The sequence below is a fragment of the Myodes glareolus genome, chromosome 10 (genome assembly GCF_982192425.1).
Source record: "Myodes glareolus chromosome 10, mMyoGla1.1, whole genome shotgun sequence".
NCBI classification, from domain to species: Eukaryota; Metazoa; Chordata; class Mammalia; order Rodentia; family Cricetidae; genus Myodes; species Myodes glareolus.
In genome coordinates, this window is record NC_142035.1 from 22,885,254 (window position 1) to 22,912,053 (window position 26,800).

The 26,800-nt window shown below is 42.4% G+C and overlaps 1 protein-coding gene across 7 annotated transcripts in view; it reads right to left on the minus strand.

Moving 5' to 3' along the window:
• The window catches only part of Phf20 (PHD finger protein 20), a 100,721-nt gene that overhangs the window by 45,175 nt on the left and 28,746 nt on the right, over nucleotides 1-26,800 (minus strand). For 4 of the 7 annotated variants that reach the window (XM_048431606.3, XM_085697160.2, XM_085697157.2 and 1 more), the window contains exons 3-4: nucleotides 11,982-12,153; nucleotides 8,743-8,827 (exon numbers count right to left, since the gene is read on the minus strand). In XM_048431606.3, the coding sequence (XP_048287563.1) occupies nucleotides 8,743-8,827; nucleotides 11,982-12,153 (257 nt within the window). Of the gene's footprint in view, nucleotides 1-8,742; nucleotides 8,828-11,981; nucleotides 12,154-26,800 lie in introns of those variants that run through there. The other 3 variants (XM_085697159.2, XM_048431610.3, XM_085697158.2) reach the window with 2 other exon arrangements.

A 26,800-nucleotide genomic window follows, 5' to 3' on the forward strand; every position in this document is an offset into this window, starting at 1 on the left:
GTCAGGCGGTGGGGGTGTAAACCTTTAATTCAAGCACTTCAGAGGCAGAGAGATAGGTAGATATAACTCTGAGTTCAAGGCTAGCCTGGTCTACAGAGCAAGTCCCAGGACAGCCAGAGTTACACAGAGAAACCCTGTCATCTCAGGGAGAGAGGGAGAGGGGAAGAAGGAGAGGGAGAGAGGGAGTGAGAGAGAAACAGTTGTCAAATACGGTGACATGTAGGTACCTATGTACCTATACCTGGAAGACTGAGACAGGACGACTGCCTTGAGTTCTAGATCAGTCTGAGATATAGTGTGATAGACTGACTCAAAAAAGAAAGTAGCGGGAGAGGAGGCCTTCCATTTTTAGAGATATTTTCAAGCTGTAAAAGTAGTAGAAGAATGGACCACATTTTCAGCTGTTTGGGGTTCACTTTGAAGTTAACTCTCCCCATTGGTAGAAGCCTTACATGAGAGGGAACCCAAGTTGCACATTAAGTCTAAGACAGGACTTAAAGCTAGGGAGAACACCTCATGCCTGCAATCAGTAGGCATCCAGTAGGCTGTCAAGCCCAGTCTGGGATACCAAGTAACAATTTGTCTCAAAAACAAACAACAACGAGCTAGAATTAAAACACACACCTGCCTACTGACCTCTGACCAGTTCTTTTCCTTTTGTCCATTGCCAAGGCACTGATGCCTAAGTCCAAACCACAGATCCAGAACACTAGCTGGCCACTATGAAATGACCCAAACTCTGGCCAAAGATTTGGAGGCCCCACTGTTACGAAGCCATATCCCACCCACTCCTGACCCTTTCAACATCCAGGAAAGAGCTATCACCTTGAAACTTTCTCCAGGCTCACACTCAACAGCCTAAAGAATACATCAGAGGAAAGAAGGCATGACAACGGCCTAGTCCCACGTCTGAAGCAAGGCCCCAAATCTACTTTCATGATGATTGTATAGAACTTAAACATTTTCCCAAGGGATAGAGAGTGGTTAAGAGCAGGCACTGCTGTTCTAGAAGGTCAGTGTCAGATTCCTAGCATCCACATCAGGTGGCTCACAACTGCCTGGAACTCCAGCTCCAGGGAATCTGACGCCCTTTTCTGGATTCTGCAGGCATATGCACACAATTGAAAAAAAATTTAAAGAACATTTCCCCAAGGAACTCCTCCATGGGTGGCTGAAAATAGAGTATTGTGCTGGCCACAAATCACATCTAATAAATAACATGTAAATATGTGAGAGAAGTAAAAAAATAAATACATCCTTGCCTGAGGATATAGCTGCCTGAGGATACAGCTCAGTGATACAGCACATGCAAAGCACTCAGAAGGCTGAGTTTCACTCCAGTAACAACAAAACTGTAGCCTGTCCTATCTTCTCTAGTACCTTGGTGAGTTTAAGCAGCCCTTTATCAGTGCCAGGTCAAACAAAGGAAAGCCTTGCTCTCTGGGGCTAAGAACTCAGCAATCAGATGATCTTGGAAGCAGTCAGAATGCTGAAGGGGTGTGAGAACCCAGTTACTGCTGCTCTGCAAGCTTTTCTCCTCTAAGGCCTATATAGCCAGTTCCAGAGCAGCCAGAGCTAGTTATACAGTGGGACTCACTCAAAAAAAACAGAAGTGAAAACAAGCAAAAAACACATGTTTTCCCACCAGGTATGGTGGCCCATGAACTCAGGAGGTGGGAACAAGGCCAGCCCATTGGAAAGCACCCAGAGAAGTGCTTCAGCATCTAAGCACAAGACATGCATATGACATGAGGGCTTTCCTTCCCCAAACCTTTTCTTCTGAGCTATTTTACATGCTGGACTTGCTTTCTGCCACAGGAAATTTCCCAAGCCACTCACCCAGCCTTTTTACTTTTTAAGACAGGGTCTCACTAAGATGCCCAGTGTAAGAAATAAAAATTGTTACGGTCCATTTCAGTATGAGGCATGCTTAGAGTTCATTGGTTAAGGATAAGGCAGGAGGCACTAGGTCCTCCCTGTCTCAAAATTTAAGAGGTAGAGGGGCTGGAAAGATGGCTCAGAGGTTAAGAGCATTGCCTGCTCTTCCAAAGGTCCTGAATTCAATTCCCAGCAACCATATGGTGGCTCACAACCATCTGTAATGGGGTCTGGTGCCCTCTTCTGGCCTGAAGGCATATACACACAGACAGAATATTGTATACATAATAAATAAATAAATATTTTTTAAAAAAATTTAAGACATAGAGGGGCTGGAGAAATGGTTCAGCAGTTGGGAGCACTGGCTGTTCTTACAGAGGACCTGGGTTCAATTCCCAGCACCCACATGGCAGCTCACAACTGTCTGAAAATCCAGTTCCAGGGGATCTGACACCTTCACACCAATGCACATTAAAATAAAGATAAATAAATCATAAAAAAATTAAAAGAAAAAATTTAGAGGTAGAAAGCTACATGTTTGGTGCTATATAACTGAGCCCACGATCAGAACATGGGGCACTCTCGAACCCCAAATCAGTCAATAAACAAGGCTTGTGACCTATACCAGTAAGACAGTTAATTGGGGAAGGGGTTCTAGCCTAGGAGAAAAGATTAGAATTTCAAGCAATTGGGGACTTTGGAAACCACTGTCTTTTGCGTGAAATCAGCATGCTGTTCATTTTTGCCTTTTCTCTATGCTGATGTCTCTTTAATTATATGTTAAAAAGTACTTTGTTTTCACTAGTCTTGTTTTGTTTTTCAAGATAGGGTTTCTCTGTGTAACAGCCCTGGCTGTCCTGGAACTTGCTCTTTAGACCAGGCTGGCCTGGAATTCACAGAGATCCACCTGCCTCTGCTTCCTGAGTGCTGGGATTAAAGGTATGTGCCACCACGCCTGGCAATAAGAGCCTGTCTTGAGAGAGAGAGAGAGAGAGAGAGAGAGAGAGATTAGGCACACTTGACACCACTTGACACCCTCTCCCTGGCATCGGTGATCGGTGAACACCTAGGCATACTGAATGTGGTAGTTTGAATGTAATTGGCCCCATAATCTCATAGGAAGTAGCACTATACAAAGTGTGGCTTTGTTGGAGTGGGTATGGCTGTGTTGGAGGAAGTGTGTCACTGGGGGTCAGGCTTTAAGGTTTCCTAGGCTCAGGATACCACCACCCACTGTACCAGTAGACTTCCTGTTTCTGCAAGATGTAAGGCTCTCAGTTACTCCAGCACTGCCTGCTCACCACCATACTCCCTGCCATGATGATAATGGACTAAACCTCTGAAATTGTAAGTGAGCCCCTCAACTAAATGTTTTCTTCATAAGAGTTGTCGTGGTCATGGTGTCTCTTCACCGCAACAGAAACTTAACTAAGACATTGGACAGCTTGTGCCCTTTCAGGAAAATCCTGCTGGCATGCTCTGCAGACGCAGGCTCGAACTACAAAGATGCAGTTCAGAAACTCTAGAGCCTCACAGACCTCAAACCTCAGCTCTATTTATGTTCTTTGTGTTCATTTATGTTCATTTTCTACTGTGAGCTTAATTTCTCACCTATAAAATAAGGACGACTTTGATGCTAATGACCTTTCCACATCTGTGAGAGACTAAAGAGATAAACATGCAAATTCCACTGGATAGAGTGGTACAGACCCAGCACTTGGGAGGCAAAGCAAGAAAGTCATGAGTTCTAGGCCAACTCAGGCTACATAGTAAGACCCTGTCTTAAAAGCAACAAAGTATGGAAATAATTTAGCCCAGAGACTGTCACAGAGAAAAGATCAAAAAGTAGCTCTAATTATCACCACCACCAATTCACGCTGTAAAAAGAGCCCTCCACAGACAATAGAATGAGAACAAAGTCAGATCCTGCACATGTGTACCTAAGTCTTCCTTTTGTTATCCTCTCTGCAAAGCTGCTCACAAGGTACCAAACTCCCCATACTCAAAATGTAGGTTCCATGCTAGCATAAAGAAAATACAGAAAAGAACTGCTCTCCAGAAACCTGAGACCATTTCCAGCTATAAATACAAGCTCCAGGCACTGGTCCAAAATAGACTGAGCTGAAGGAAAGGGGAGCATGTGACCTAGAAATATGCATCTAATTAGGAAGAGACTAGCTTAGTACACTCACTCATCCTTAAGCCCAGCATTTATGAAGCAGTGACACAAGGACTACTTCAAATTTAGGCCAGCCTGGTCTAAATAGCAAGTCCCAGATCAGCCTGGGTAACAAAAGGTCAATATGAGGAAGAACCACCCATCTTGTTGTGAATGCTAACCACTTGCAGTTTCCTCAGTGAGAAACCCTTAGGAGCAATGGTGTTCCACTGAGGCACAGAGCCCTAGCAGTCACGTGGCTCTGATTTCCCCAAATAAAAATGGAGATAGTGGGCATGGCAATATATACTCCTAGGGAGTCTGAGGGAGAAGGAGCACTTAAGTTCAAAAATTCAAGGTCAGCCTCCACAGCGTAACCAGACTCTGTCTTAAGGAGAAAAAAAAAAAATATTTGAAAGACGAGTCAAGAACCCTGGATAAGAGCCAAGTCAGCTCACCAAAGAAGGCTACCCACACACAAACACACACACTGAAACCAAAATCCTGTCTTTCACTCCTACACTGAGGGATGGGGGGGGCCTAACATAGTTACCAACTAAGGCTGTTTCACACTACATGAGGTTATTTTTCCAATGCCAAAGAACCAATAAAAAGCTGAGCATGGGCTGGAGAGATGGCTCAGAGGTTAAGAGCACTGGTTGCTGATCCAAAGGTCCTGAGTTCAATTCCCAACAACCACATGGTGGCTCACAATCATCTGTAATGAGGTCTGGTGCCCTCTTCTGGCCTGCAGGCATACATGCAGACAGAACACTGTGTACATAAATAAATCTTTTAAACAAAACAAAACAAAAAAGCTGGGCATGGTGACCCCACTTGTAATCTCAGCACTTGGGAAACTGATATAGGAGGGTTGCTATGAGCTTGAGGCCAGCACTGGCTACAGAGTAAGAACAGGACAGCCAAGAGTATGGAGTAAGATCTTAATTCAAAACCAAAACAACAACCAGGTGTGGTCAAAGGATTTTACAGTCTTAGCACTCTGAGGATAGAGGCAAAGGATCCAAGTCAAGGGCATCCTCAGCTACACAGTAAATTCAAAGCTGGCTTGAGATACAGAAATCTTCCTTAAAAAAAAAAATTAAAAAAAAAGTACAAGTACTATTCTCCCTCTTCTCCAAGTGTTAGTCAATTTCCCTAAGAAACTCTTTAGTTGTTACTTAGCGATTATAAATCATGCCAGACTCCTCTTGACAACAGCTGCAGTTCCCTACTCTGCCCAGAGTCCCCACAACCTGCTCAGTCAGTGCTCAGCTTCAGGAAAACCTCAGAGGAAACTAAGAGCAACGAGAAGGTAAACCAGCTGAGCAGTAAAGGTGCAGCCTTTAATCCCAGCACTAGGAAGGCAGAGATAGGCAGATCACTATGAGTTCAAGGCCAGCCTGGTCTACAGAGCTAGTTCCAGGACAGCCAGGGCTGTTACACAGAGAAACTCTGTCTCTCAAAAAAAAAAAAAAAAAAAAAGGAAGAAGAAAAAGAAAAAGAAGAAGAGGAGGAGGAGGAGGAAGAAAAGGAAGGAAGAAAGTAAGTAAAAGGGAAAAAAGTTAAATCAAAGATGAATGCATAAGCTTCCCCTTATCAGCACAGGCTAGACAGAGTAGCTTAGAGGAAATCAAAGGGCACCATGGCAGTAGAGAGCCCCCTCCTTACAGGGCCTGAGAAAAGCAACTGAGGCAGATAGAAAAATCCAAGGTAGGAGTGAAAAGAAAGTCAAGGGCTTGGAATACAGCTCAGTGGTAAAGCACTGTCCTGGCATGCATGAAGCCTTGGGTTTATTTAATCCCAGCCCCCCAAACAAACAAAGAGAAAGATGGACAAACGGGGAGAAGGACAGAAGGTGTGGGGCAAGATGACACATGCCTGTATTTGGGAGGCTGAGGCTGGAGAAATAAGTACTACAGGTTCCAGAACTAGACCTGCTCTCAAAACAAAACAAGACAAATAAGCCCACAAGGCCTAGAATGAAGCAGTATGAAGTAGGAATCACCTACTTATTCTGCCAGACCCAAGAATAAAGGCTAAGTCTGGAGACAGCACCTAAGAATCAGTGGACTGGGGGGCACAGCTCACAGAAAAGAAATCAGTGTCTTTACTTCCTAACTAGGCACAGGTCTGAGTGCCCACAAGACCAGCTTCCCCAGCATGCCTTGATAACTTCCCACTACAGGATTTAGTCCACTTTATATCCTCTTGCCCTCTTCCAGTGAGCCTCAAGAACGAGCAAGACTGGCAGTACAACATAAACAGGCCTTGGCAGAAAGAAATCTGCACTCAGTCAACATTTCCTGCAACTGAGTAAATGAAGCAGGTGGAATTAATTCAGAGCTACAGAACCAATCCACCAAAGTGGCCATGACCACTTCAGGAGCCCACGGTCTGACAACTCTCCTTCCTATAATATGAACTCATAAGGAAACAACAGGAAAGACTTTTTAAATTTGCAATACTTTAGTTACCCCATTTATCTTGTTAATACTGTTTGATTTGATTGGTTGTGTTTTTTCCTGAGGCTGAGTCTTACTATGTAGCCCAGGCTGGCCTCTAACTCAGTATGTAGCCCAAAACTGACTGCAAACTTGGGAGATCCTCTAGCCTATGTTGAATTACAGGCACGTGCCACCATGCCCAACTGTAGTCGCCTAGTTTAAGAGTCTTCTAAAACTAATTAGCTATAGCCAATAATGTAGTCAATGATGTTTATTCCTTAAATAATTACTACAAAAAGTTTTCACAGCCACCCCACATACCCACACCCTTTTCATCCTTATTAGGATCATCGGCACCACCCTGCAACTGCACTGTCCTCCAGCCCCTATGTACATGGGCTTTGCTCTGCCTTACTAGGTCTTTTGGTTGTTGTCATATGCCAAGTTCAGGGCTCTGTAAACACTAGACACAAACTGTAAGTTCTAAGACTTCTGTGACCTCTATGAAACCATCCTCTACTTTTCTAAGAGATCATCCCCCCATTATCACCACAAAGCTCCTAAAATCCCCTTCCTCCATCTGTCCTTTCCTTGTTGTGTATCTGATCCCGGTCACTCTATTCCAATTCTATCCCCATGGACTCGGCCATCTTGGGAATTAAAGATGCTCCTGCTAACGGTTGCTGTTATCTAAGGAGTGACTCCTGGAACACCCCTCTAATTTTCATCCCAGCTGAAGGACTGATGTTCCCCAAGGAAGTATCTCCAGTGCATTTATCTTACTGGAGGGGAGAACATTTCTTGACCAGCACTAATCACCGTATAGTTTTTCCAGTCATTTATGAACTTAAAGAATGCATGATTACAAAAGCTAGTAAAGAAAGAAAGAAAATTTTGAAAACAAGAATCTGGAGAGACAGAATACATCTTGACCTAACTATGTCTGTCATTAAGAGGACTTGCAGTGGTTTAATATGTGAGTTTTTCCCCAAACAAGCTGTCTGTTGATAAGATATAGAGGAAAACCACTAATCAGAGATGTTATTTTGAACATGGGCTTATAAATAAAAAACATAACCCAGGAAAAGATGGAATTATCCAAATGGACTTGATGTGAACTGGAAAAATCAATTGCTACTTAGATAGCTCAAAAGATGGAAGCTCACTTTGGAGGTTTCTTTAGACAATGTCAACCTCTTTCAGACAAAACTTTATCATCCAACACTTGGCAGAGTACTAAATAAACAGCTAAATAACTTCATGGAATGAAAAACCAGTATGGGCCAGGCATGGTGTGCATGACTTTAATCCCAGCACAGAAGGTAGAAGTAAACAGGAATCTCTATGAATTCTAGGCCAGGCTGGTCGACATAGTGATTCAGGCCAGCCGAGGCTTCATAGTGAGATCTCAAAAACAGCAACAACAAAAAAGTAACGTGGGCTGTTGTTGGTTTTCTGTTCTGTTTTAATTTGCTATTCCTTTCCTTTTCAGTGTTTTGGATTGGTCCAGGGTCCCATGTGTGCTAGGCCAGGGTTCTCTTAGTGAGCTACATCTTCAGCCTCTTGACCTGATATAGAAGGGCCCTGATTGCTCAAAACATTCACTCCAGAGATCACGGTCACAGCACAGACACCCTGCTGGACTATGCTAAGGAAGAGAAACCACATGGACCCAAAGTCGCTTCTGATCATGCAAACTATTCCCCATACCACTTCCTTGCACTCAAAAAAATGCAAGTTTTTGGATCAAAGTCCCTGCCCTGGATTCCCACATGTGCAAAACTCTGGCAAAGTAACCACCACACTCGAGATTCTGTATCCCAGCACCCTAAATCACCTTGCATTCACACAGCATATTTTCAAATATTTGTTGGTGTCCATTTAATTTGCAAGCTTTTAACTAATAAATAAAGTAAACAATGGTGCTTATTTCACCAAAATATCAAGAAGTTCTAGACAGAATAGACCCACAGACTTCTCACCAGAGTCCAATGTGACTGGTTGACGAAATAATGTCTGGAATTTAGTAGCAAAGAATTAATCCCCTCCCTCTCTTTTATTTCTGATGCTGGGGATTGAACCTAGGGCAAATCTATCCTTCGTATCCAGCTTTCTTTCCATTTATAATCTCGCTCTACTGTCAGGCAGATTAACATGAAATAATTATTCCTAGGCAATAAATACTAACAACTATCAAATACTCATATTGTAAAATTCCCCTACAGCAGAAGTTAAAAAACTGCAACTGTAACACCTTACCATCCTTGTTCACAGCAGTGACTTTGGCTGGATAAAATCGACAATCAGACCAGCAAGCAAGCACTTGCTCGTTTATTTGAAATTCCTATTAAAAAAAAAAAAAGGAAATATCCAGTTACCAACTCAATTCTATAGGTGCACATTATAGCCCAATATATAAAAGCAGCTGGATGCGTGTGAGTGGTAAGGGAGGGCTGGTATGGTGATGAGAGCCAGCAATCTTAGCACTGGGAACACTAAGGCAGAAGGATCAGGACTGTGAAGTCAGCCTTGGCCACACAGAAAGATTAATTCTCAAAAACAAACAAAGGGCTGGCAAGATGGCTCAATGGACGAGGCAAGTGCTACCAGACCTGATAGCCTGAGTTCTATCCTTGGAATATACATGCTGGAACAAGGGACAACTCCTGCAAGTCGTCCTCTGACATCTAAAACCTATACTGTGGCATAAGTGCACACATACAATCAATCAACCAATAAACAAATAAATAATTTTAATAAAATAGCAACAAGGGGGGACTGGAGAGATGGCTCAATGGTTTGTAGAGGACCTGGGTTCAATTCCCAGCACCCAAATGGCAGCTCACAATTCTCTGTAAATCTAGTTCCAGGGGATCTGACACCTTTATACCAACGCACATAAAATAAAGTTAAATAAATCATTTAAAAATTTTAATAAATAAATAAAATAGCAACAAATTATGAAAAAAATGGGCTAGTCAAAATACTCAGCAGGTCAAGGCACTTACCCCCAAACCCAGCAATCTAAATTCAATTCCCAGAACCCACATGTGGAAAGAATCAACTCCTGAAAGTTTTTCTGCACGTGTATCATACATACACAAACAAATATCATTTTTAATTAAAAAATAATAACAATTGGGGCTGGATAAATGGCTCAGCAGTTATGAGTACTTGCTGTTCTTGCAACGGACTGGAATGTGGACCTGAGCATCCACACAGAAGCTCAAAACTGTCTTAACTCCATTTGGAGGGGATCCAACACTCTCTTTTAGCCTCTTCAGGCACAAAGCACACACACAGTACATATAACACTCATATGAGAATATATATATGAGTGTACACACACACACACATACACAGACAAACAAGAGTGGCCTGGGATGGACTATTGAGATACATGACGGTGAGCAGAGAGCCAAAAACGAGAAGGTGGAAGCTGGAGAGACGTCTCAGGGGTTAAGAGCACTTGCTTCAGCCAGGCAGTGGTGGCACACCTTTAATCTAAACACTTTAGAGGCAGAAGCAGATAGATCTCTGTGAGCCTGGTCTACAGAGTGAGTTCTAGGACAGACAGAGCTACATAGAAAAACCCTGTCCATCCGACCCCCCCAAAAAAGTACTTGCTTCTCTTGCAGAGGACCTGAGTTTGGTTCCCAATACCCACATGGTGGTTCACAACCATATTTATAACTATAGTTCCAAGCACTAGGTGGTGGCACACACCTTTAATCCCAGCACTCTGGAGGCAGAGGCAGGCAGATCTCTGTGAGTTCAAGGCCAGCCTGGATTATAAAAGCTAGTCCCAGGACAAGCTCCAAAACTATACAGAGAAACCCTGTCTCAAAAAACCAAAAGGGGAAAAAAAAACTATAGTTCCAAGAGATCTGATGCCTTTTTCTGACCTCCAAAAGCATCAAATACATACACACATACAAACCCCATACACGTAAATTAAAATAAATATATCTTAAAAAATAAAATAGCTGGGCATTGTTACACACACCTTTATTTCCAGCACTTGGAAAACAGAAGCAGACAGATCTCTGTGAGTTCATGTCCAGCCTGATCTACATAGTGAGTTCCAGAATAGGTAGGACTACATAGTGAGACCCTGTCTCAAACAACAAACTAAGTAAATAAATAAAAAAGTAAACAAACAAATTATATAAGAAGGCTGAAGCATAAGAGTATCTAAGTCAGGAAGGACTGGGCAAGTACAGGGCAGCACTGAGATAATCTTCCCCTATCTGGTATTCATAATGAAAGGGAATCTGAGAGACCAGTGAGTGCTACCAGAGAACATACCTAGTTTAGGAGCTGGGAGGAATGAGGCTACTTCCTCTTCAAGGAAGCAGCATTCACGGCATTTCATGCTACCCACACTACTGCCAGGCCCCAGACCAAGGGAGGCGCTCATGCAACTTTCATATTTTGTGCTGTTTTCTCAGTACACAGTTTGCATTCATAATGATCAAATGGAACAATATTCAACAATCCTAATTTCAAAGGGGAAAAAAAGCAAAACGAAAAGGCCAGCCAGAGTTCAAGTTCCTCATTGAGGTTAAAATGGAAACCAGAATCCAGGCTGAGTCAGATCCTAAAGCAAGGGCTACCACAAATGTCTCAACGTCTGTTTTAAACAAAAGTAAAGGTTTGTGTGTCATTCTGAAGGCAGTCAAAGTTTCAGGAGCAGTAAGGAAATTTAGAAAAGCCAAAACAGTCCAATCAAATCTAAGTTCTCCAGGGCTAATAAAAGACTGTATAACAAGCTCAGGATCCACATATAAAATGGCTACTTAACTAGAGATTAGCACAGCAAAGGATCTTCATGGCTACCTTATCTAGTATACAATATTCTAGATTTCAATCATCCATTCATTATATCACAGTCTGGTGGAGGGATATTTTTATCTATTGCTGGTTTTAAGATGGGTCTCATTAGCTATGGAAGTGTCCTGCCTCTGAGATATGAGTGCCACTGGTTTGGTTTGATTTAGTTCTTTGGACAGAGTCCTTGACCTCTTGATACCCCTCTGCCTCCACATCCTCAGGGTTGGGATCAGAAGCATGTATCATCATTCCTGGCAGAGGAGGTGTGGGAGTGTTTAAGACAAGGTCTTACTTTGTAGACCATGCTGGCCTCAAACACACAGCAATCCATGAACCCTGGCCTCCTAAGTACTAGGAGTACCTGGTTTATTACAGAAATATTTCCTGAAGACTTACTATGAACCCGATAGTACTTCGGACACTAGGAAAACAGTGTTCTCTGAAAGAGACATAAAACCTTATTCATATGGATGGAACCCAATATAAGTGAGCTTCTATCACATCAACTGCATCAAACAAGTAAAAACTAGACTGCACATGGTTACCATCACAAGCCAAGTCAAGGATTGCTCACCAGTGGGTTCATTATAGAGCAAAGACCAGACACACACACTTCCTGAGATTCAGCAGTCTACACTACAGAACTCCACGAATTTGCTACTCACAGAAGAGCCATCCTCCTCGTGTAAGCCCTCTTTCCTCAGCTGGATCTTCTCTAAAGGGCGGAGGTAAGGACTGTCCCAGCAAAACCACTCATCATAACGATGGTTCCAGCGCTTGAAATGGATAAGAACTTTCCCTTCTTCGTAGTCAATGTCTTCAATGTGAGCTGGATACCTGAGTGAGAAAAAAGGAAAATTACCTAAATGCTTACCAAAACAACCAAGTCTCTTTTCACAGAGCGTAAGACAAAGTATTTAAGGCTGCCCATTTTGCTGTTCTTTTTTAATTTTGATATTTGCTTTTAAAGATTGATTTACTTACTTATTTTTGCCTGTATGTATGTTTGTGTGTCACTTGGGTGCCTGGTGGAGCCCATGAAAATAAAAAGGAAGTGGGATTTTCTGGAACTGGAGTTACAGATGGGTCTAAGCCACCATACAAGTACTAAAGAATCAAGCACAGGTTCTCTGGAAAAGCAGCAAGAGTTCTTAACTACTGAGCCATCTCTCCAGCACCAAAGTCTCACCATTTTGAAGTCAGGCATGGGTACTAGCCTGTAGTATCAGCACTCGGGGACTAAGGCAAAGGGATTACTGCAAATCTGAGGCCAGGGCTTCTTGAAGACCCGTCTCAAAAAGACACAAAACAAAAACAAAAACAACACTCCTAACACTTTGAAATGCTATGTCAAATAAATTACAGAAGATAGCAGAAGATAGCAGACTTGGATTCAAGTCTCATGGGGCAAGGCTGAGGCACACCTGCAATTATGGTTCCTCACAGGGGGAGGACGAGGAAGTGGCATGAGTCCCAGGAAGTCCCATGAAACCTGAACCAGAGACCCGTCTCAGAAATAAATAAACAATAAATAATAAAAGTCTTAATCTGAAGCAAACAAGATGGTAAAAGCACTTGCCACACAGGCTGATGAATTCCACCCCCAGAACCCACACTAGAAAGAGAAGAAACTCCAAATGTTCACCTCTGACCTCCATGTGCATGCTGCTACGGGCACACACTTAGACCTTTAAAAATATCTCAACAGGGCACTTTCTTAGTTGATGGACTATTAACCTTTCAGAGCCTGAGTTCACTCATGTGAAGTTGGGTATAGTACCAGAGATGACATATATACAGGGCCTGCGCACGAAGGAGGCAAGAAGCAAACGTGAACTCCTAGTTCTATTAGGATGTGCCCATAGACTATAACAACAGCCTCATCAGGTTCGTTTTTGTTTAGTTTTGTTTGCTTGTTTTGGTTGATTTTCTGAGACAGGGTCTCATATGGCCCACATTAGCTTCAAACACTAAAAATTACCTCAAACTCCTGATCCTCCTGCCTCTGCTTTCCAAGTGCAAGGATTATGTGAGTATCTGCATGTCAAGCTGTTCCTGAGATTTTAAAGCCACATAGTGAAGTTCTACACAGATACTGGAAAGAATAAGATGACTCTGCAGACCCTGATGCAGAATGCTCCCGTGATGTACTGCTATATGAAGTGTTGAATGTGTTATTACATTGTATTAATTGTGTATATTCATGTATGCCACAGTACACAAGGGGATGTCAAAGGACAACTTTTGGAAATCAGTTCTCTCCTTCCAGTGTGTAGGTCCCAGGAACAGAACTCAGGATGTCAAACTTGATGGCAAGTATCTTGAGCTGCTGAATCATCTCACAGGTTCTATTACTTGTATATTTTTTGTTCATTTGTTTTTCTGAAACAGGACTACATAGTAGCCCTGACTTGGACCTGAACTCACAGAGATCTACCTACCCATGCCTCCGGTGTGCTGGGATCCACGGCATGTGCCATCACACATGCTATTACTTGCTTTTTTTTAAAAAAAAAAAAAAAAAAAAAGGTGACTATGAATCAAAAATAAAAAAGAGAAAAAAAGAAAAACAGATAAAAAAGGTGAATATTTACATCATATCTGGAGGTGCAGAAGTGTAGCCCGCTCAGTCTATGTGCTCTTTGAGGCCCCATTCCACCTTTCCTGATTGAGTTGGGAAAACAAACAATAGTCCTTCATTCCCTTCCAAAAAGCAATCAAGATGACCCATAGTTTTGTGAGCAGACCAACCACACATAAGTAAATCATTGGAGAGTTTGTTAAAATGTAGCTCCTGACTACATTTTAACATGGCTTTTGATCCCAGAACACTAAGGAGTTCCTGGATGTGACTATTGCTGCTTTTCAATAGCAAATATCTGGCCACCAGTTGCTACTTCAGTGTTAAAGGGCAGTAGGGTGGGTGGCAATGACAATAATGGCTTCCTAGCTGTCGAGGCTCCAGTGATAGACCCTCAAATCGGGACCCTAAGGACAGCCTCCTTGAGTCTCACAACTTCAATCCTTTCTGTTTTGTAAGTGCCTGTTTTCCCTGTGTTCAATCTTTCTGGGGCTTAAATGCTCAAAGAAGCTGAGCATAGTGACACTCTCCTGTAACCCTAGCACTCAAATACTGCCTACACCCCAACCTCCACCCCAACCCGAAAAAGCTAGTACTGTAGCATATACCTGTATTCCAAGCACTAAAGAATTACAGCAGGAGGTCCACTGCAAGTTCAAGGCCAGCATGAAATACAAAGCAAGACTTGGTCTGGAGAGATGGCTGAACAGGTAACGGTGCCTGCCACCAAGAAGCCTGATGCCCCGAATTCAATCCCTGAGACCTACATGATGGAAGGAGAGCCAACTCCAGCAAGTTGTTCTCTGACCTCCACATGTATACCATTGTGTATATGTACACAGAAACATAAATAATTTTTGTTTGTTTTTATCTTTATATATATATATTTTTTTTTTTGAGGCAGGGTTTCTCTGTAGCTTTGGTGCCTGTCCTAGAACTAGCTCTTGTAGACCAGGTTGGCCTCAAACTCACAAAGATCCTCCTGCCTCTGCCTCCCGAGTGCTGGGATTAAAGGCGTGTGCCACTACCGCCCGAATCTCACTGTGTAGTTTTGGTGCCTATCCTTGAAACTAGTTCGTGTAGACCAGATTGGCCTTTAACTCACAGAAATCCACCTGCCTCTGCCTCCCGAGTAATGGGATTAAAGGTGTGCACCACCACCACCTGGCAATATCTTTTTTTCATAAATAATTTAATAAAGTGTTTTAAAGCAAAATACTGTCTCTAAACAAAACAAAGCTGGATGTGATAGCATGAGTCTGTAATCCAGTACTCTGGAGATACATAAGAATATTCAAGGTCCCTTTCAACCACACACATAGCAAATTGGAAACCAGCCTGGGCTATATCGGACTCTGCTGGCCCTGGAGACCTGGTTTAGCAGTTAAAAGCTCATACTGCTCTTGCAGAAGACCCAACTTTGGTTCCCAGCACCAACACTGGGTGGCTCATCACTACCAGAAACTCTAGCTCTAGCTCTAAAGGATCCAATACCTTCTGAACTCTGAGAGCACCTGCACTCATTCACATGTGCACATAACGACACAGACACATGCATATATACATAATTTTTAAGTAATTAAATAAATGTATTTCTTTTTATTTTATGTGTATGGGTGTTTTGCCCACACATATCTGTCTGTGTGCACCATATGCACTTGGTACCCATGAATGTCGGAAGAGAGTACTAGTACTAGATCCCCTGAACTGGGATTATAGTCGTTAGCTGCAATATCGATGCTAGGATTGAACCCAGGTCCTGCAGAAGAGCAGCCAGTCTCTTGACTACTGAGCCATCTCTCCAACCATAATTAAAATTTTTGTTTTTTGAGACAGAGATCACTATGCAGACTAAACTGGCCTGGAAAGATCCAAGCTGACCTCAAATTCATAGAAAAAATGTTTCTGTTGTTTTATACTATTGCCAGGCTGCCTTGAATTTGCAGTCTACCTTTCAAGTGTTGGAATTACAAGAAAAGTGTATTGTGCTGGGGTATTCCAACTGTTTGCAGCCCTATAGACAACTCTCCAGGAAACTCAACAGTAGTCAAGGGACACTTTCCTGAAAGTGCTTCTGTCTTCTGTGACAGAACTGGTGCTAGAAAAACTGTCCCACAGATAAAAGCACCTACTGCTCTTGTAGAAGACCACATAGCAACTTAGAACTGCAGTTCCAGGGGATCCAGTGCACCTCTTCTGACCTTAGAGACTCCTCCATTGGCTTAAAACACACTCAGGTGCACACATACCCATAAAAAATAAAATAAAGATAGGAAGTAGGGGTGCACACCTTTAATTCCAGCAGGGAAACAGAGGCAGGTGGATCTCTGAGTTCAAGGGTAGTCTGGTTTACAGAGTTAGTTCAAAGACAGCCAGGGACACACAAAGAAACCTTGTCTTGGAAAACAAAACATTAAATAAATAAATATTTTTAAAATAAAAATTAAAAATAAGTGACAAGATGAAAGTCATTTCTGGGTGAGGGGACCTATCTGTGTATCAAGAAAACAGGAAGTGGCCATGTTGAACATCGATCCAGTAGGACTTAATATTAGAGACTGATCCAGTAGAACTTGGAAGATCACAGTTGCTACCTACCTTTTCACAGCTTAGTTCACAGGGCTTTATTAAGTGCCTTTGATATAGTCAGTCAACTACAGGCCCCCAAAGAGAACATACACATGCGTGCTTTGACACACACCCATACCCAAGCACACCCCCCACCCTCAAGGCAAACTAGACTCAGTAGCTGACTAAGCTTCACATATCAGGTTAAACTCCAGATTAGTGATAATAACTGCTTTCACCAAATAATTTCATCAGGCTTAGCCTCAACATTTGGACAACCACAAGGAGGTTAGAGGGGCCAGGAATTAGCAGGTGAGTTGTGAGTGTTCCATTCACAGACAGGAAAAGGAAGATGGAATGTCCAGCTTCAAAATGTAACTACGAGTCACTGAACTGCCTTTGTAACCCCACACTTCTGCATTGTTGGTTGGGATGCAAGCTGGTACAACCCCTTTGGATGTCAGTGTGGTGATTTCTCAGAAAATTAGGAAACAACCTTCCTCAAGACCCAATAATACCACTTTTGGGTATATATCCAAAGGATGCTCAATCGTGCCACAAGGACATGTGCTCAACTATGTTCATAGCAGCTTTGTTTGTCACAGCCAGAACCTGGAAACAACCTAAATGCCCCTCGATCGAAGAATGGATAAGGAAAATGTGGTACATTTACACAATGGAGAACTACACAGCAGAAAAAAATAATGACAGCTTGAATTTTGCAGGGAAATGAATGGAGCCACAAAACATTATTCTGAGTGAAGTACCAGACACAGAAAGACAATTACCACATGTACTCACTCATAAGTGGTTTTTAAACATAAAGCAAAGAAAGCCAGCCTACAAATCACAATCCCAGAGAACTTAGACAACAACGAGGACACTAAAAGAGACTTACATAGATCTAATCTACATGGGAAGCAGAAAGTAGAAAAAGACAAGATCTGAGTAAATTGGGAGCATGGGGACTTTGGGGGAGGGCTGAAGGGAGAAGGGGAGAGGCAGGGAGAGGAGCAGAGAAAAATGTAGAGCTCAATAAATATCTATAAAAAAAGAAAACATAAAAAAAAGTTCAAGAAGCCATATCACCAGCACGTAATCAAGAACAACTGAAGCAACTGTCTTCAATCAACCTGCACGTGTGACCTCTTGCCAACAGCCACTGCAATGGTTTCAAAACGTCTGTGAGCTTAAGATAGGCAAAACTTTGCTTGTAACCACTACTTTCATTGCAATTTTTAACGCATGAAGAAGCTCCATTCCATGAAACTCAAAACTCGGCGAACATGCACGGCAGAACAGACTCATCTTAAAGAACACTACAAAGGTGAAAACAGCTGCAGGCATTAGCCCCTTCTAAAACATACTGTAATCTTTGGGCAGCAGGAGTCAAGCTTAGTACAATTCCACATTTGTTTATAGCTTAATTCCTCTACTTAGGACCAAAGCAGAAAAATTAATCTAACAACTCAGCTACCTTTCCCAGCAGGATTGCCAGTCCCCAAACCCTCTTCATATAAAGTTGGCTTTCCTTCCCAAAGGTCTTTAAATTGTCTCCCTACATGTACAACTATACCTCTCTCGGTCTCCTGTATGTATGAGTGTGAGAGAGGGAATATAAGCTTTCTTCAAAAAAATCATGGTAAGACATCCTCTGATATTAAAATACATGCACATGGACTTTGAGAGATCCTGTTTCCTGATGCTCCAGAGGCAGCTGAACTCAATGTCAGGCAGAACAGAACAGCCAGGCCCTAAAGCCAGGGTGACCACAAATTCTTCTAATCAGACCTTAATTCAGAACAGACTAGAGATGAATCATCAAGACTGTAAATGGACACTAAAGCACAGGAGTCCTCTGAACACGCAACATTTTCACTACCTAAGCTCTCACACCAGAGGAAAACAGAACCTATGACAAAAGGTGCACACCCCTGCCTTCAAAACATGAGGTCTCATTATCCACTGTTTGAATATGGCAGAAGGAATGGTATGGGACTTTCAAAGTTGGGTCACATAAAAGTTCCTGTTGGTGCTGGATAAACATTCGTGCTTTTCCAGAGGACAATGGTTTAATTCCAGCACTCACTCAGCAGCTCACAACCATCTGTAACTCCAGCTCCAGGGGATCTGGTGGTCTCTGTGGGCCCCAGGCACACAAGTGGCATGGTGTACAAATACACATGCAGTTAAAACACCCACACATTATAAAGTAAATAATAGGTCCTGCATGTTTGCTGTATGTTGATTTATAGTTGAGATAATTTTCATCTCACCATCTAGGTGCCTTACACTGCCTAATTCTAAACATCTTCACCATAAAATAAATGATTATAGAACTACAAATTTAAAATGGTCAAAAAGTAACCTGGGGCTGATGAGATGGGTCAGTCAGTAAAGGCACTTGCTACCAAGCCCAAAAACCTGAGTTAATCCCTAAAACTTAAATATTGGAGAGAACATAATCAACTTATTTACTTGAGGTTTTTTTTTGGGGGGGGTGTTATTTGGAGGGGTCTTGTTGTGTAGCCCTAACTGGCCGAGAACTGATCTAGCTGGCCTCCTGCCTCTGCCCCCTGAGGGCTGAGATTACAGGCATGTGCCACCACACCCAGCAAATTATATGTATTTTAGTACACACAGTACTGTTGTTTTTGCCTATATAGTCTTTCTTGGGTTCCCATTGGGGAAGGGTAAAAACAACCAGGTAATACATTGTGAAAACAGTATAAATTCCTATGGAAAGGCCTATATGGTGGGGAATCAAGGTGTCCCCTCAAGAATCACACCAAAGTCCCGACTCTATGAACAAGCCACTTTCAACTGCAAGGCTGAACCAAAACCTCCCAGTTAACTGAATTCTGACCCACAGAAACTTGGAGAAAAATAAATGTTTAACCTTGTTTCAAACCTCAAACCACTAAATTCTAAGAAGACTTGTTAGAATACAATTAAGAACTAACAACGTAGCATTTGCAGGACTCTGTGGTTTTCTAAAATTAGAGACTGCAAGTCGGAGGCTCCAGACCTGGGGTTTTCCAGTTTGAGAAACACTTCTGAAAGTTACCAGACAAACTCACCAAGAAAAGGAGAGGGCTGGTGGGGGGAGGGAGGACGACACCCAAAGCTCCTGCCAAGTACTGGGAAAAGCTGACTCCACAGGCATCTCCAGCCGGACAGAAGCAGACAGGTCTAGTTCAGGGATACAATGCTGACTAGTTCATACTGTAGGCTCCCAATCTCAAGAAGGCTGGCTTGATGCTCAGGTTTGCTCACAGAAGAACAACTGGCAATGCTGGGTGGGGGTCTGGTCCCGCCCACACCCATGAACTTGCAAAAAAAGCAGCAAGGTGGAGAATGAAGGAAGGACCTAAAGGGGGTATTGGGTGAAGATTTCCTTTGGAATGCCTACTCCAGGGATGTGGCCCAGTTAGCAGGCATTAATTAGCCCGTGCAATCCCTTGGGCACCATCCCCAGTGCTGCAAAGATAAAAAACAAAAACATTGGGACCTGCTCCAAGTGACAACAGTCACTAGTTTATAATTCCTGGAGTAAACAGGAATCATGAACTATGAATAACACATGTGTAAACTGGATGTAGTGGCTCATACTTAAAATCCTAGCATTGGAAGAGTCTGAGACAAAAAGACTGCCCAGATTTTGAGGCTAGACAGGACTACAGAGCAAGTAAAATTCTATCTCAAAAACAAACAAGGGCCCTCAAGATGACTATGACTTAGGAGACTAAGCATGACACCTGAGTTACATTCCTGGGACCCACACAGTAATAGGAGAAAAATGACACCTGCAAGTTGTTCTCTCCAAACACACAAACTAGTTTTGTTGTTGTTATTGTTGTTTTTATTTTTTGAGACAGGGTTTCCCTGTGTTAGCAGTCTTGACTGTCCTGAAACTCTTTGACAGGCTGGCCTCCATCTCAGAGAGATCCATTTCCCTCTGCCTCCCAATTGCTAGGTTTAAAGAACAATCTTTTTAATTTAATAACAACAATAATAATAATAATACAGGACATGGTGGTGAATGCCTTTAATTCCAGCACTTGGGAGGCAGAGTTCGAGGCAAGCCTGGTCATCAGACTGAGTTCCAGGCCAGCCAACACTATATAGTGAGATCTCTAAAACACAAAAGCAAAAACAAAAACACTCATGTGCATGGCTTGCTACAGAGTTCACAAAGGACCCTTATGTAAGGAATCTCACATGACTTTACCACAGTCCCATGAGGACTTAGCAGTCATTACCATCACTACATCCATTTTACATCTGAGGAAAAGAAAACTCAGTGATTAGCAGGAGTACACCAAGAGCAGCATCTAACTCCTGAAACAGCTGAACCCATCAAGGATACTCGTGTTATGAACTCACATGTATATAACTGAGTAGTGGCACATACATAACCAGTCTGTCCTTTCAGCTATCCAGTAGTGACAGACATATCCACAAAGGGCCTCTCCTCATAGCTACCTAGTAGTCTATCTAGTGGCTACCCCAGAATTGGCCTCATTTTTTTTTTGTCCTGGGTTTGGGTATCCAGGCTGCTTCCAGACTGTTCCTTACATAAATAGTCTTTCTGCAAACATATAGCAACTCCTCGTGCTTCAGAAATCCAAGCATGCCTCTATTCCTGGCTCAGAACACACAGCAGAAGCCAGGCATTTCTATGCACAAAAGCAACACTCCAAGCCATCAGCAACCTTTGCTGGAGAGAGGATGGGGATGGGAAATACATTTGGCAAAAAGAAAGGGCCAGCTTTGGGAAAACTCTACTGGTCTTGGGGTAAGCCTTCCTTACCCCTTTCCCAGCTCTGCTAATCAATACCTGATAGCTTCAATTCAGGAAGGGTCTTGATCCTGAATCCATCTTTCCACTCTATCCTAGTTCACTCATCAGCAATGCTCAGTATAGTACAGCAAGCCCTGAGATCCTCCCATTAGTACCAGCACAGGCCTGAATTAGCAGAGAGCCAGACAATGATGGCACATGCAGAGGCAGGCAGGTAGATAGAGCTCTTAAATTTGAGGCCATCCTGGACTACAGAGTGAGTTCCAGGACAGTCAGGGCTGCACAGAGAAATCCTGTCTTAAAAAAGCAAAACAAAAACAAAACAAAAAGAGACCAAAAAAACAGTATCATTTTCCTACTCCTACCAGGGATCTGAATACATCTCTCTTCAATTCAAACCTCCCCTGCCAGCCCCTTCTCCCACCACTCCTGCTTAGTTCTCTTTCTATACTCTCCTAACATACGGGGTTTTCAAGCTTAGAATACTGCTGATGTCCTTCAGCCTCCTCCAGCTCTCACTCTCATATCCTGAAACCATCTCATCCTCTTGTTCACTTCCTTAAAAATACCCTTCAACTTCCTGGCCCTTCTCCCTCTGTCATAACTGCCTTGTGACCCTGGTTATGTCAGACCCTCCATGTCCTCAACTCCTGCAATCACAGGCACACACACACACACACACCCCAAAAAAACAAAACAAAACAAACAAAAAAAAACTACACTTAATAAGCTGTTGATGCCTCCAGGACTCACTTGAAAAGGAGGGCTACAAAAAAGCTTCCTTCTGGGGACGCAGGAGCTATGCAACTCAGTGAGGCGGCAAGCAGTCTTCTGAGGGATCCAATATCATCTCAAGCATGGTACATGTCTGTGTGTAAAAGGTCTTCCAGCCTCAGCTTAAGATGTGTGTACTCTGATAAAGTCCTTTCTAAATAATTCCCCTGACAGCCTTGCTATATATAGCCCAGGCTACCCTTGAATTCATAACCCTCCTTCTTTGGCCTCGTAAACACTGTGATTACAGAGGGATACCTAGCTCAATAAGACTTTTAAAATAAAATAAAAAGAGCCACTCGTTGATATGGGAGGTCCTTCTGTATATGTGTTGCTTTTACTGGTTGATCAGTAAAGCTATTTTGGCCAATGGCTCAGCAAAGTAAAGCCAGGTGGGAAATCTGAACAGAGATACAGAGAGAGAATAGGTGGAGTCAGGGAGACATCATATAGCTGCCAAAGGAGAATACTGAACCTAACTGATAGGCTACAGATACATAGATTAATAGAAATGGGTTAATTTAAGATATAAGAGTTAGTTAATAAGAAGCCTGAGCTAATAGGCCAAACAGTGTTGCAATTAATATAGTTACTGTGTGATTATTCGGGTCTGGGCAGTTGGAACTAAAGAGCAGTCTCCATTTATAAACGTATGAAACAGCAAGATTGCTCAAGGGAGCAAAAATATTTGCTGCCAAACTTAAGGACTTGAGTTCAGTTCTCACATACCTATACAGTAGAAAGAGAGAACTGCTTCCTGCAAGTTGTCTTCTGACCTCCATGCAAACACAAGAGCCAAGAATAGTGGTACATGCTTGCAACTCTATGATTTGGGAGGTGAAGACAGGAGATTGGGAATTTAAGGCCATCCTCTGCTACCAAACCTATTCAAGGCTAGCCTAGGTTTCACAAAACTATCAAAAGACAAATGGAGAGTAGTTCACACAAAATAAAAATATAAACAGTCTATTTGAACAGATGTGGAGGATCACAATTGCAATCCCAACACTCAAGTGGCTGAGTGGAAGGAGCAACGTGAGTTCAAGGCAAGCACAGGCTAAAGAGGAAGGCCCTAACTCAAATTAACAAGAAAAATTACTTTTACTTTCTTATTCAATGTCTTCCATCTAGAAAATGATACAAAATTTAATATCAAAAACAAGTTTACCAGGCTAGGAGTCAGTTCAAATAGTAAACTGCTTCCCATGCAAACAATGACCTAAGTTCTGATTCCCAGAACTCACAAAAAAGACAAGTATGATGCAGATCTGTAATCCCAGCACTGGTCTACAGACCCAGTTCCAGGACAACAGGGAGGCTATACAGTGAAAGCCTGCCTCAAAAATAAACAAACAAATCAGATCTTCCTGTCTGACTTGAAGAAATGGATAATGACTGGGGCAGAAAATATCCAAGACGAGCTTATCATAACTTTCAGGGCCAGAAAAAAGAAACTTTTTAAAAAATAAACAAATAAAGTTTATTTATTTTTATTTTATGTGCACCAGTGTTTTGTCATGGATCTTAGGTTCCCTGGAACTGGAATTAGAGACCGTTGTGAGCTGTCACGTGGGTGCTGGGAATTGAACCTGGGTCCTCTAGAAGAACAGTCAGTGCACTTAACCACTGAGCTATTCTACAGCTTTGAAAAAAAGAAACTCTTAAACACACACAAAACAGACACAAAAAATGATGAACTACATCAAAAGGATACAGAAGTCAACTGAAAGCTGCCGGGAAACAATGTGAACAAGAAAATAAAGTACTGCTGGATTACAACACAAGATATATAATAAAAACATCAGTCATACTGACAGAACGAAATAAAAGGAGGCTGGGTACAGTGACATGTGCCTATAGTTTCAGCTGAAGTAGGAAGATAGTTTAAGGTGAGCCTGGCACTGAGTGAGACCCTTAATCGAGCAATCAAGCAAATAATTTTTGTAGGTATTCCTCTCTCAAATAGCGAACCAGGGAGGGAAAGATGGCTCAGAGGCATAAAAGCACTTGCTCTGAGGCCTGGTGACCTGAGTTCAATTCTGGAACTGACATAAAAGTGGAAGAAAAGAAGTGACTAAATAATTAGCTTCTCACCTCCACAAATGCACCACAGCCATGCATGCTCTGCCCGCCCCCACTTTCTTGGATGGATGGATAATGGAATGGACCAAAACTTTCCACTCTTTAATTGTGTGCCAAAGAAAGTAAGTTCTTTACAAGCTGTGAAGGAACTAGGAAACTTTATACTGGAGAAACCCTACAGATGCCCAGGGTAAACATCAGCAGAGGGAGGGAAACATGTTGATGTGATGACAATGGCACTTCATCTTTGAGGGCTTCCTCCAGTAAATGCTAACCTACCATGAAAAAAGCATCAGTTGATCCCAACTGAAGTCATTCCATGCATTCTTTTTTCTGTGGTCTGCTCCCTCCACTGGAATGGCAACTCCCAAAGACTGGATGAATATGCATGTCCAATCCCCACCAAGCCACCTCAACTGGCAGTATCTGAACAACTGACTTCACATGTCATCTCTGTGAACTTCTGACATGCCCCCTATGAAATTCCCTGTTTTTTCACAGGGGTTTTTACATGAACTTTGTACAAAGTAAATGTCTTCCCATGATAACTAATTGCAGGGACTTTGCTCTCTGTTCCAGGTACAACATGGGCTCAAAGCCATACCTAGGGGCTGGAGGCACAGCACATTGACAGAGTCCAGTCTAGCACATTCAATGCTGGGTTCAAACAAAGGACCAAACACACACAAAAATGAGTCAGATGTATATCTAATCCCAGCACTCAGGAGGGCAAGAGGATTACTGTGAGTTTGAACTAGACTGAGCTACAAGAAGTACCAGACCTACCTAGCAATCAAAAAAACAAACAAAAAAAAAAAACAAAAAACAACAACAACAACAACAAAAACAAAAAAGGCCAAAGTTAGAGCAATAGCAGTCATTGTAAAGTGCGCTCCCTGCTCTTGCAGAAGACTGGAGTTTGGTTCCCAGAACCCACAATCAAGGGGCTCACAACTACCTGTAACTCCTTTTCCAGGAGCTCCAACATCTTTCTAGAGTACTAAACTCAGGTGGACAAACCCACTCAAGCACACATATATACTGATAAAAAATAAAATATTTTTAAATAATAATAATAATAAAAGTAGTCATGGCACGGGTACGTAGTCAGAAGCCAGACTACCTATTACTGTTAATGTTGTTTTCTATGTCCAATCCTCAGAGAGCTAAAGCTCCAGCCTTTTTTTACTTCTCAAAGTCTTATTTTGTAGCACTAGCTGTCTTCAAACATCCAGCAACCCTCCTACCTCAGCCTCCCGAATACTAGGACCACTGTGCACCATTGTGGCCAGTTGAAACTATCTATACTCAAATCCCAAATTCAAGCAGGGCATGAAGACTTATACCTACAATCCCAACACTTGGGAAACATAGAGGCAGGAAGGTAAGGAGGCATCCTTTGCTATATGGTAAATTCAAGGCCAGCCTGGGTTACATGAGACCCTCAATACAAATAAATAAGAAATAGATCACTGGGCAGTAGTAGCACACATCTTTAACCTCAGCACTTGGGAGGCAGAGGCCATCAGATCTACAAAGTGAGCCGAGGACAGCCACAACTGTTATACAAAGAAACCCTGTCTCAAAAAAAAAAAAAAAAAAAAAAAAAAAAAGAAGGAAGGAAGGAATAAAAGAAGGAAAGGAGGAAAGGAGGAAGGAAGGAAAAAGAAATGGATCCCACACTTAGCACTGAACTAATTGTAACTCATGTACCTTAAGTCACATGCTTTGGGCCTGTTGCCTCATACATAAAATGTGCATAAAAAAGTAGGTAACTTAGCTGGTTCTGGGGCACACCTTCAATCCCCAGCACCCAGGAAGCAAAGGCAGGAGGATCTCTCTGAGTTCAAGGCCAGCCTGGTCTACAAAGCAAGTTCCAGGATAGCCAGAACTACGCAATGAAACCCTGTCTCAAAAAAATCAAAAGAAAAAAAAAGTAGGCAACTCAGAGTACTGTACAGTGTTGCATGCAAAGATTAACAACAGTTGGCCAATAAGGCCAATACCAGATCCTTGAGTATCTCTCAACTTCATCAGGGATCTGTATGTTCTGTTCTCTCCACAGCCATCGTGTAATGCCATTTGATATATGTTTGTGGAAAACTCAGAACAGAAGGTAATCCTTCTTTGTAGCCCCTCCCACTCGGGAGATCCTCCTCACTTTGCCATAATAAATCTACATTCACTCTGCTCTCATATACAACAAGACAAGCACACTTAAATACACAAACATACACAAAATTCTTAGAAAAGAAAGATTGTTTTAAAAGAATAAATATATGAAACAGCATAAGAAATGAAGTCTGTCATCGCCAAGTCATACAGAAGCATAAGCTTAGGCGTTTTCAAGATTCGGCTTCTCCCCTAACCCACCACCGGGCTAAAGAGGGGACATTGCTACTGGATGTGTGAATTCAGAAAGCTGCCAACTCTTGGACAAGCGCCCAGTTTATCTTTGTGTGCTTGCACCCATCTGTGATAAGCCTACATTATGGAATGGTGTGGAGAGCCTTTGTTCTAAACACCAAATAACCTAATTAGGACTGAAGAAAAAAGAACCTAGAGGAATGGGCAAGCCTGAGCAAAACTGACCCAGATAGGAAGCCGTGTGAAGGAACTGGCTGCAGCTATGCTGTGGTTAAGTACCATGACATAAAATCAAGAGAAAGATGTCG